The sequence below is a fragment of the Macrosteles quadrilineatus genome, unplaced genomic scaffold (assembly GCF_028750875.1).
Source record: "Macrosteles quadrilineatus isolate MER2022 unplaced genomic scaffold, UCM_ALF_1.0 Scaffold_5__1_contigs__length_97177068, whole genome shotgun sequence".
In the NCBI taxonomy this organism is placed as follows: Eukaryota; Metazoa; Arthropoda; class Insecta; order Hemiptera; family Cicadellidae; genus Macrosteles; species Macrosteles quadrilineatus.
The window spans coordinates 96,395,370-96,407,735 of record NW_026542598.1 but is presented as its reverse complement, the minus strand read 5'-3'; the positions used below and the strand labels follow the sequence as shown (position 1 = coordinate 96,407,735).

Here is a 12,366-nt window from a genome sequence, read left to right as displayed (position 1 = left end):
TTACTGGTCACGATACCAGCCTAGCCTCCACCTGCCATACTGTACACCACTGGTCACGATACTAGCCTAGCCTCCACCATGCCCCGGCATCATCGTCACTGGTCACGATACCAGCCTAGCCTCCACCTACCATACTGTACACCACTGGTCACGATACCAGCCTAGCCTCCACCTGCCATACTGTACTCAACTGGTCGCGATACCAGCCTACCCTCCACCTACCATACTGTACACCACTGGTCACGATGCCAGCCTAGCCTCCACCATGCCCCGGCATCATCGTCACTAGTCACGATACCAGCCTAGCCTCCACCTGCCATACTGTACACCACTGGTCACGATACCAGCCTAGCCCCCACCTGCCATACTGTACAATGTTGAATCGCATTTTAGTTCGAAATCTTAATGAACCCCTAATAATATGGTTTAGTAACTCTATAATCATAAACATTCAATCAAGTAAATACAAATCGTATACAGTATGATATATCCTTTAAAGTAAATTTGATTAAACAATTATTACCAAATGCCTACTATAGTGTAAACAGATTTATAATAAAAGAATAAAGTCAGAAATGCCGATAAGTTAACTTGACGGAGCCCGCGAAGCACGTTATAGGCGTTGTATTGACTAAAACGTCCCGTAAAGATTGCACATTACGAGACACCCAGCCCCGGCATCATCGTCACTGGTCACGATACCAGCCTAGCCTCCACCTGCCATACAGTACACCACTGGTCACGATACTAGCCTAGCCTCTCCTACATGCCCCGGCATCATCGTCACTGTTCACGATACCAGCCTAGCCTCCACCTGCCATACTGTACACCACTGGTCACGATACCATCCTAGCCTCCACCTGCCATACTGTACACCACTGGTCACGATACTAGCCTAGCCTCCACCTGCCATACTGTACACCACTGGTCACGATACCAGCCTAGCCTCCACCTGCCATACTGTACACCACTGGTCACGATACTAGCCTAGCCTCCACCATGCCCCGGCATCATCGTCACTGGTCGCGATACCAGCCTAGCCTCCACCTGCCATACTGTACACCACTGGTCACGATACTAGCCTAGCCTCCACCATGCCCCGGCATCATCGTCACTGGTCACGATACCAGCCTAGCCTCCACCTACCATACTGTACACCACTGGTCACGATACCAGCCTAGCCTCCACCTGCCATACTGTACACCACTGGTCAGGATACCAGCCTAGCCTCCACCTGCCATACTTTACACCACTGGATACCAGCCTAGCCTCTACCTGCAATACTGTACACCACTGGTCACGATACCAGCCTAGCCTCCACCTGCCATACTGTACACCACTGGTCAGGATACCAGCTTAGCCTCCACCTGCCATACTTTACACCACTGGATACCAGCCTAGCCTCTACCTGCCATACTGTACACCACTGGTCACGATACCAGCCTAGCCTCCACCTGCCATACTGTACACCACTGGTCAGGATACCAGCCTAGCCTCCACCTGCCATACTTTACACCACTGGATACCAGCCTAGCCTCTACCTGCCATACTGTACACCACTGGTCACGATACCAGCCTAGCCTCCACCTGCCATACTGTACACCACTGGTCAGGATACCAGCCTAGCCTCCACCTGCCATACTTTACACCACTGGATACCAGCCTAGCCTCTACCTGCCATACTGTACACCACTGGTCACGATACCAGCCTAGCCTCCACCTGTCATACTGTACTCAACTGGTCACGATACCAGCCTAGCCTCCACCTACCATACTGTACACCACTGGTCACGATGCCAGCCTAGCCTCCACCATGCCCCGGCATCATCGTCACTGGTCACGATACCAGCCTAGCCTCCACCTGCCATACTGTACACCACTGGTCACGATACCAGCCTAGCCTCCACCATGCCCCAGCATCATCGTCACTGGTCACGATACCAGCCTAGCCTCCACCTGCCATATTGTACACCACTGGTCACGATACTAGCCTAGCCTCTCCACCATGCCCCGGCATCATCGTCACTGGTCACGATACCAGCCTAGCCTCCACCTACCATACTGTACACCACTGGTCAGGATACCAGCCTAGCCTCCACCTGCCATACTGTACACCACTGGTCAGGATACCAGCCTAGCCTCCACCTGCCATACTTTACACCTTTGGTCACGATACCAGCCTAGCCTCCACCTGCCATACTGTACACCACCGGTCACGCTACCAGCCTAGCCTCCACCTGCCATACTGTACACCACTGGTCACGGTACTAGCCTAGCCTCCACCTGCCATACTGTACACCACCAGTCACGCTACCAGCCTAGCCTCCACCTGCCATACTGAACACCACCGGTCACGCTACCAGCCTAGCCTCCACCTGCCATACTGTACACCACCGGTCACGCTACCAGCCTAGCCTCCACCTTCTATACTTTACACCACCGCTCACGCTACCAGCCTAGCCTCCACCTGCCATACTGTACACCACCGGTCACGCTACCAGCCTAGCCTCCACCTGCCATACTGTACACCACCGGTCATGCTACCAGCCTGGCCTCTACCTGCCATACCGTACACCACTGGTCACGATACTAGCCTAGCCCCCACCATGGCCCGGTATCATCGTCACTGGTCACGATACCAGCCTAGCCTCCACCATGCCCCGGCATCATCGTCACTGGTCACGATACCAGCCTAGCCTCCACCTGCCATACTGTACACCCCTTGTCACGATACTAGCATAGCCTCCACCATGCCCCGGTATCATCGTCACTGGTCACGATACCAGCCTAGCCTCCACCTGCCATACTGTACACCCCTTGTCACGATACTAGCATAGCCTCCACCATGCTCCGGTATCATCGTCACTGGTCACGATACTAGCCTAGCCTCCACCTGTCATACTGTACACCACTGGTCACGATACCAGCCTAGCCTCCACCTGCCATACTGTACACCACTGGTCACGATACCAGCCTAGCCTCCACCTGCCATACTGCACATCACCGGTCACGATACCAGCCTAGCCTCCACCTGCCATAATGTACACCACTGGTCACGATACCAGCCTAGCCTCCACCTGCCATACTGCACATCACTGGTCACGATACCAGCCTAGCCTCCACCTGCCATACTGTACACCACTGGTCACGATACCAGCCTAGCCTCTACCTGCCATACTGTACACCACTGGTCACGCTACCAGCCTAGCCTCCACCTGCCATACTGTACACCACTGGTCACGCTACCAGCCTGACCCTCATCCACCATATTGCACAATGACACTGGCATAACCTCAACTATCCCCAAACTATACAAACATCATTTACGACATTTGCATTACCTTTGCCCCCTTCATCTTCATGATCTTCATGGTCTTCATGATTCCAGCATGACCTCTGCCCTCCTCCTACCCAATAACCATACAAACATTGTTACAGATACTATCATGACCTCTGCCCTCCTCCTACCCAACAACCATACAAACATTGTTACAGATACTATCATGACCTCTGCCCTCCTCCTACCCAATAACCATACAAACATTGTTACAGATACTTTAATGACCTTTGCCTCCTGAAACAACAAACAAATTTTTAACGCAACTGGCATCACAACTACTCCCCCCTTCCCAAACCATACAAACATTATTCGCATTACCCCTTCCCTATAATGAGGACTTTATTTTTATACTTCCAGGGTATGGTTTTTTTACCAACCCTTTTGAGCAATTTTAGTGTGATAACATTAAAAAACTCCATCATTTACTCTAATGAACGATTACGTATCTATAGGCAAGCATGTTTCTTTAAAACATTTTTTCTCAGCTCGTGTGCATCGCAGGGGAAATCAACGCATACTGTTAGAAAGATATTTTTCTGTAGATGTGCAGAATAACTTTATAAATTAAAATAGAACAAAAATAAGCACAAAAATTAATTTTAAATAACATGAAGAAATTAGCATGGGCCTTATGGGTTGCCATGCTGGTGACGAAATACAAACAGAAAATCAAAATAAATGAAAGAAATTCCAATCACATGTTTTGTGGGGTGAACATAGAGAACTTTGTACAATACACATTTTTAGTCGAATTTTCTACCACGAGGGCGACCAGTAGGTCATATAAATAGTTAGTTAACGAAAGCAATGCGCGACAAAAGCTTAGCCACTGATTGATAATTTACTATTATGTTTATGTACAGAGTGTTATCTTGACTTAGAAATAATATAACTGTTCATCTCGTGACTTTGCTGAATATCGTCGCGAGATGATTGTTTATTGCATGAATTCTGTCACGGAACCACGAAACCATAAGATTGTTTCTTGTTTCACTACCCTAGATGGCAACGACAGAATGTATATGACGCCACTCATTCAGGGCAACATTGTGAATAATGTTTTTAAATATGTCATATCAACAATGAAGTGTAATGTTCTTGACTAATATTTACATTGGCTAATGAATGAAACACAGCGTTACTGGGGCATGAACAGCACAAAAGAACATGTTGAAGAGACACTGCTCCTCCAAGAGCACTTGAGCCGAGAGGCGCGCTTGTAGATCTGGAGTTCATTTTACCGTTATGTATTCCTCGACGTAAGTAGGGTCGTATTATACCCGCGGAAGGAGTAGTGTCTCAGGTAATCCATGTAATGTTTAGTCAACAGTATTGTAGATCGCTCAGCATCGTTTGGAGGCATCCCTTGGCCTTGTATAAGGGAACCTAACCATAAATATACATGGATGCTATTTAAGTCAGTGTACCCTGATCTGAGCAAAACATGTCTTAGTTGTTTTACATTTTCTGGCGACAAAACATGTAAAACCATGTTAAAAACATGCAAAACCACTAACTTAGATAGAAAACAATCAGTTCCTACTATTTTTTAGAGTAAACTACTTTTCAGGACTAGTAACGTAATATACTATTTGATTTTGATAGATAAATAAAAAAACTTTCTTATAATTCTTCTTAAAACCACTAATTTGTTCCATGCGGATCTTATGATAGGCAAAACAGTTAAATAAATTATTTTAAAGCAAACATATATTTTTTTTAAACGTTTATGTACATATACTCATTGCTATTTTTCGAACCTTTTAAGGAAAATGCATTATATTTATTCATAATTAGTTTTTATTGTTTATCTTCACTACACTATTTTTGATTTGAATGTAAATGTGAATTTACTTTTTTAAATAACATGCAGACAAACTCGATCGCGCAAGTCCTGACCATAGCACCAACCCCTTGGTAGTGATGGGAAGGGCTCCCAGAGTTATCGGTTTATGGTAATTCTGATACAGTACACGTTATCTATAGGGGATCACCACGAATACTTTACAGCCGACACGTGCTATGTGCTCGCGGAGGATTGCTGTATATACTCTGAGAGAGTAGTATGGCAATAATGTTGCCATACTACATATGATCGAAGGTCAAATAATGTTGATCTACTCATCAAACTAATTGGGATAAATTAATTGAGATGTCCGTATCAAGTAGTGCCATAGTTTGTTCGTAACTGATAGATACACTGATAGAGTCAAAAATAAAACAATATTAGATCCATACGACGCCGACAAACTAAGGTCAGTATGTTAATGCTGATATGGGTGCTGAAGGGGTAAGATGTCAGTCAGCTGTGTTACTAGCTAGGATCAGCTGGTTTATAAGCCAGGCGCAATAAAAACTCCAATGATCAAAGACTGTTGGTTCCAGTTTTGTACCATCAAAAAGTGTCTTACTTCTCTTAAGATCGAACTGGCAACGGTTTGATTACTAGGTGAGCATTATATTATATCCACTCAGTAATCGATATATATATAAAATTAATTAATAGATTATAACTAATACTACTTAATTGTGTCAATAAGGCTTAAGGACGAGACTGTACTAATTATATGAGTTGTATATGTTTAAATTATTATGTTACTAGTGTACCTGTTGCTCGAATTCGAGCAATTGCATTACAGGCGACTCAAAGATTATGGAAATACTCACAATCTACACAACAGTTAGATATAATCCAAATATTTTTTTTAAATATCTTATCTTTTTTCAAAAAGCTGATCTTGTTTTTTTAGTGTTTTCTACAAATTTTTCCCTCTGATAGTCGCATTAGGTTGTCTATGATAATGATTATAAATGAAAAAAAAACATTATTTCTATTTCTTCTACTTGGTTGTGTTCTATGACTTTTTCTATGTTTCCATTGTTTGCAAATCGGTTATTTCAATGATTGCTCAAGAAATGTAGAACAGTGTTAATTCAGTTTTATTTTTAGTCTAGATCAAATTGTCCAGGATTTCTCACTCTTTTCCATTCTATACACCAACCCAAGTTTCGTCTACAGATGCAATATGCCAACGAATATCACCTACGTACAATCTCCAAGAAGTGGTAAAAAAGGCAGAAACCAACCCATACAATAGATATAAGTTTACTCCAAAAGAAAAGAGTTACTGTGAACTGTGATGATAGGATTTTCCACTGATTTGGTAATAGAACATTATATTGCAAAACATGACATAATGCAGAATAAAATCCATTTTAAAATCAGAAAAACCCATAACTGTACTTCATTTTGACAAATTCAATAAATCACAATTTAAATATTAACAGCTGTAGTGTAGAATTTGTCGTAATGTAAACAAATCTGGAGGCAACTTTAGAGGCTTCTGGGGCAGAGCCCCAATGGAATTGACCTCATTCCTCTTTTGATGGCTCATCTACAGACCAAGACCTTTCTTTAGAGACCCCTACCAAGTTTCTACGCCCAGCCGTTCTCTCAAATTAGCTGTGACAAAAACCCCGTTTTCCTTCATAAGAATAACATGGGATAGGAATTCAAAGGCCACTGGGGCAGAGCCCCAAAGGAATTCACCATTTTTCTCTTTTGATGGCTCATCTACAGACCAAGACCTTTCTTTAGACACCTCTACCGAGTTTCTACGTCCAGCCGTTCTCTCAAAATAGCTGTGACAAAGAAAAACAGTTTCAAATTAATATATACAGGGTGACACAAAGGAACCGGACGTTTTTTAAACAGCTGTTCCATTGTTGTTGCACGTGGTAGGAAGATTGAAGTTATGTCATTACCTTCAGTGAGGCGTGCCATTTTTGTTGAAATGGCTCAGTGGACCCTAGACCATCGCGTTTTCACATAGGATACTTTGGTCCAAAATGGTGAATCCGTCGTCAAATCCAGCGGGACTTGAGTTGACATTTTAATATTGAACGCCATGGAACGGTTCCAAGCCGAAATACGCTATTAAGATGGGTTTCAGGGTTCCGAACAACTGGGAATATAAGAAGAAAGCAACTACCAGGCCTTGTTAGAACTTCGAGAACACCCGAAAACATCGCCAGAGTGAGATCAGTATTGAATGAATGTTTCCTAACAAGGTGATTTCTCGCTTAGGTGACATGCCGTGGCCGCCAAGATCATCTGGCTTGTCCACTAGTGATTATATCCTTTGGGCTTTCTTAAGGAGCGTGTTCATGCTCACAAACCACGCACTCTAGAGGATTTGAAGTTTGCAATCACAGAAGATATCAGTGGCATTGAACCTCCTGACCCGAGTTTCAGAGGATTTTCAGACCAGAATGAACATTTGTAGATAAGTACATGGCCGCCGTATGCATGACGTCATTTTCAAAAAATGACGGTTTTGTAACAAATGGCAAATGTTTACCTCACTATGTACAGTATTAAAACCAGTTTATTCCTTTTTACTACTGTGTACTACTTATTTAAAAAACGTCCGGTTCCTTTGTGTCACCCTGTAGATTTTATTGCATGTGTTTACTTTTATATGAATTGTACAATGGTTTTAGTAGTACTCAGGTTATATTTAGCAGCCCGTTTTTTCACATTGAGTTTGAATGTTTGAATCATAATGCCGTGCGAAGTTTATTTAATTGAGCTTTTCCTCAAAAATCTTATAGTTTGTAGTTTTATGATCTAAACCTACACTTAATGCCTACCAAACAACAGTATGCAATACAAAAGGTTGTTTGGCCTGATTTGAAGTATACTCCTAGAGGCAGGTAATTTAAAGCCATAAAAACATGAACGAAAATACGTATTTAGAGAGCTGCATTGTATGCAATACGTAGTTCTATCATAGCATGTAGTACTCGTGGACGTCAATTAAATACAAAATTCAAAAACAAATATTATAAGAAATAAGAGTGTGGCATGGAAAATAACAGAAACTGGCCATACAGAACTAGATACTAGACTTATCTAACGAACTTTAGCTATAAATCACAAATCTTTTGTATTGGATCTATTATGTAGGTATATTATAATTACTTTTATTTATTTATAAGCACAGTAATTTTTAAGTGAAATAAATGTTGTGAGTACTGTATTTTAAAATACTTGAAGGCAACCCCGTATATAAATCAGTAATGTATCTGTGCTGTTTCTGACTTAAGACGGATTAATTAAGTTCACTTGAGAAGGTTAATTAATTTAATTAAGACAGGCTTAGCGTCGTGGCGGCTGGTGCTTTACAGAACAGCATCTTTGAAAATTGTAGACTTCTGTTTTACATCTTGAAACTATTTTCAATTGTTTTAAACTAAATAATAAAAATTATAAATCATCTTAGAAACTTTAGGTACACTGTCAAAGAATGTAACCTCCCCTGGGATAGTTTTGTATTTAGGCTAGTGTAAAGCGAATTTTCTAATATTTTCATACGGAAGATGTTTGTGTCAAATTAAAAAGCGTGATATTTTATCGATATTAAAACAGGGAGGATTCTAAACCAATCAAACCACTCCATAAATATTTCACTATTTTAGCAATTGTTGCTAATTAAAACTGCAGTGTTTTTGTTTATCTTGTAGGCACAAGTTAGGAATTACTCCAGTGTAATAATGTTAGTAGCCATTTATGGACAAGTTATAGCTCCAAATTGATTTAATGACACAGGTTTCACTCCTTGTTGAACAAACACTGTTAAGCATATTCCAGCAGGATAGCTTATGACATAATTACGTAAATAATAAACAATGATAAACATATTTTTATTTACTTTGTTTTCTCGCAATTTTTTTCAAAATTTAAAACACATACCAGTACGTGAAATTACCTTAAACCATTGTGAATTTTTCTCATTCAAAAGCACTATATTGCTAGATACATGCAACGAAAACATAATATGGGATTTGAGACAAAGGGAAAGATTAGAACTTGGTATAAATAATTCAAAGGCACTTTACAGTCCACCCCGCCCCCCATATAGCAAACTGGGTACTCACTTTTACGGCACCCTTGCACTTCAACCGCTCGGGATTTATACGGAATACTAGAAAACACCTCAGTAGTTTAACTTTCCTCTTTTATTTATATACTTACCTACTTTATTTCGTAATTATTACGAAGTATCAAAATTAGGAATACGACGAAAAAATATAAGGTTTAAAATATTTTAATGTTTTATGATATGTCACGGTGACCTCATATTATTGTTGTAATATTCATTCTGATTGACACATTTGTAACAAAAGATAGGGGTTTGCATCGGGTTTTTATTAATCTATGTAATCATACTAACTTGGTATATATTTTTGTATTCCTTCATATAAAAGAAAACTCTTTTATATAAAATGTCCTTGTTTGAATGTATTTTATGAGATCATATAATATCATTCGTTCAGTAACTTTTATTCCTTAAATTCTGATTTTATTATAAAATGTGTGTGTACTTCTTTGAAGTCGAATATTTACTATATTCTAAAGTAATGACGATCCTTAACATCCTTGAAAAACGAATTTGCATTGGTATAGCAGTCAAGTGGCTTCGGAATGTTTCGTTTTAAAATCTGACGTGTTAAACAACACGTTACACGTCCGTGGATGTGGCGAAGGGGAGTTCCCCGCAGTTAGAGCATTTCACTGCAGGCAATAAATACTTTTCCACTCTCTTTTTTAACCACTGATCCACCCTTTCGCCAGACAGACTAATGGTGGTTTTAGAGAAAGATTATGGAAAGTTCAGCTGTTGCAGATACACAAACAACATAACGGCCAACAGATGTTGTGTTGTAGAGGGTGGGAAATAGAACTAAGTAAACCTACAGCAGGCAACGCCATAAAAAGCTAAATCTTAATTAATGCGAAGAGAAAAAAAATCTGAATCATGTTTAAATTTAAAAAAGATTTCTTATTAACGACATATATGTGTTAAAATGCATAAAGAAGTCGCAAAAGATGATCGGTACATGTAGGTTATAATCACAACTAGTTTTTTTTGTTTTTTTTACAAATAATGTAATATTTGTAATGTTCTATTAGCAAGTGCAACATATTATTAAACTTATTTAGAATATACAGTACATAATAATATTTAATAAAAATCCAGGCCTAAGACATATATTTTGTGGCTATTGTCTCTACATTATATTTATTTTGTTTTCAGGTAAGTCAGACTACAATTTACAGAGTCTCTGTTGGTAAGTAAATAAACGAAATGATGCCAAACACAAGAAAACCTGGTTAACTCTAAGGCCCCGTTTATGCACCAAGTGCGGTAGCGGTAGCGACAGCGGGAGCGATTTCTAACACCATTGGGTTAAATGGGGCTGTTTATGCACCAAGAGCGATAGCGATAGCGGTTGACCTCCCGCTGCGATTTCTAATTCGCCCGCTGTGTAGTTAGGAATCGCAGCGGTTGCTTGGGCTGAAGCCAGGGTTGCCAACTTGACCCACGCGCACGTGCACTTAGGACAAAAAGTTGTGTTAATTATTTGGCAGAGTTTGAGTTGGCAAGACTGTGTCCCCCTTCCATTCTCCTTTAACCAACCGCTACCGCTATCGCTCTTCGTGCATAAACAGACTCATTTACAGCGGGAGCGGGCCCGCTATCGCCCCGCTCCCGCACTTGGTGCATAAACGGGGCCTTAATTGGTTTCTCAACATGACAGTTCGCTTCAACGGAACTCGTAAAACAGATCATATAAGCCCAAGAACCTCACCATCGTGGAGTGGGGGGGGGGGGGACGTAAAACACCTGTGAATTATTTATTCCTATTCCTCGTGCGTCTATTTTTTGTCATCGCGTCATAACCTCTTTATTATTCACAGTGAATTTGTTTTCTTTTCTATTTTATGTTGACAGAGGTAAATTAAACCATTATTATTATTTTCTATTAGATTTCGGTGATAACATTTTACTCTTCAATTTGCAATCCTAATATGATTTACAATTTGATTAACTTTTATGTTTCTTTTACATGTAAACAGCAAGCAGTGTTCTCGATCAATTCGTAGTTCTCTTCTGGCACAGTGAAATTTAAAATAGACTTAATACGATTCATAGCGCGTATAAAATAGTAAAAGTACAAATATCTTAATACAACTACATTTACTTAGTTTCATTGAGCGGAGCGAGCGAAGCGAGCGAAGCTCTTATACGTCGACTTTTATGCATTTCGTAATACGCAAACTCCTCCTAGACGGCTGAATCAATCGTTTTCAAATTTTGCATGTTGATAAAGACCATATCGGTGAGTGCCAACATCTATATAGCGTTAAAAAAGTCTCTCAGGAATCCGTAGAAAAATGAAACTGAAAATCACATTTTTTTAACATTAGTCTTATGGGTTGCTAGGTAACCATGTTGGCTGAATTAAATAACAAGTAAAAAGTAAACAAAAGATTTGAAGTTTTAGCATGTGCTCATAATAAGCCAACTACCCACAGTATACTAGGAAATTACAAATACAGTACAAAAGGAAAAACATCACTTGTTAATATTGAGCAAAGATTATACTTAAGATTACTCGATACATTGTAGTCAAGGGTAGCAGTGCGAAGTCTAGGATCTGTTTATGACGAATACATTAAGGTATCTGCAATCCTAAAATGCTATGGGAAGGGAAGGAAACAGGTCCGTGACGTAGGAAGTAGTGAAGGAAGTAGTATAGGCAATCATAAAATGCTATGGGAATAGAGGGAAACAGGTCCGTGACGTAGGAAGTGATGAAGGAAGTAGTAAATGCGAGCAGTCCGGAGTGTGGGGACTGTTTATGACGATAAGATTAGGGTATCTGCAATCCTAAAATGCTATGGGAAGGGAGGAAAACAGGTCCGCGACGTAGGAAGTGGTGAAGGAAGTAGTCAAGGCGAGTAGTCCGGAGTGCGGGAACTGTTTATGACGATTAGAATAAGGTATCTGCAATCTTTAAGTACAATAGGAAGGGAGGGAAACAGGTCCGTGACGTAGGAAGTGGTGAAGGAAGTAGTCAAGGCGAGCTGTCAGGAGTGAGGGAACTGTTTATGGCGATTAGATAAGGGTATGGGCAATCCTAAAATGCTATGGGAAGGGAGGGAAACAGGTCCGTGA

The 12,366-nt window shown here is 40.8% G+C and overlaps 1 protein-coding gene across 1 annotated transcript in view; it reads right to left on the bottom strand.

Moving 5' to 3' along the window:
* The window catches only part of LOC128995815 (GATA zinc finger domain-containing protein 14-like), a 66,759-nt gene that overhangs the window by 16,359 nt on the left and 38,034 nt on the right, over nt 1-12,366 (bottom strand). Inside the window, exon 21 of the mRNA XM_054420833.1 lies at nt 3,342-3,407. Coding sequence (XP_054276808.1) covers nt 3,342-3,407 — 66 coding nt within the window. The remainder of the gene's footprint in view (nt 1-3,341; nt 3,408-12,366) is intronic.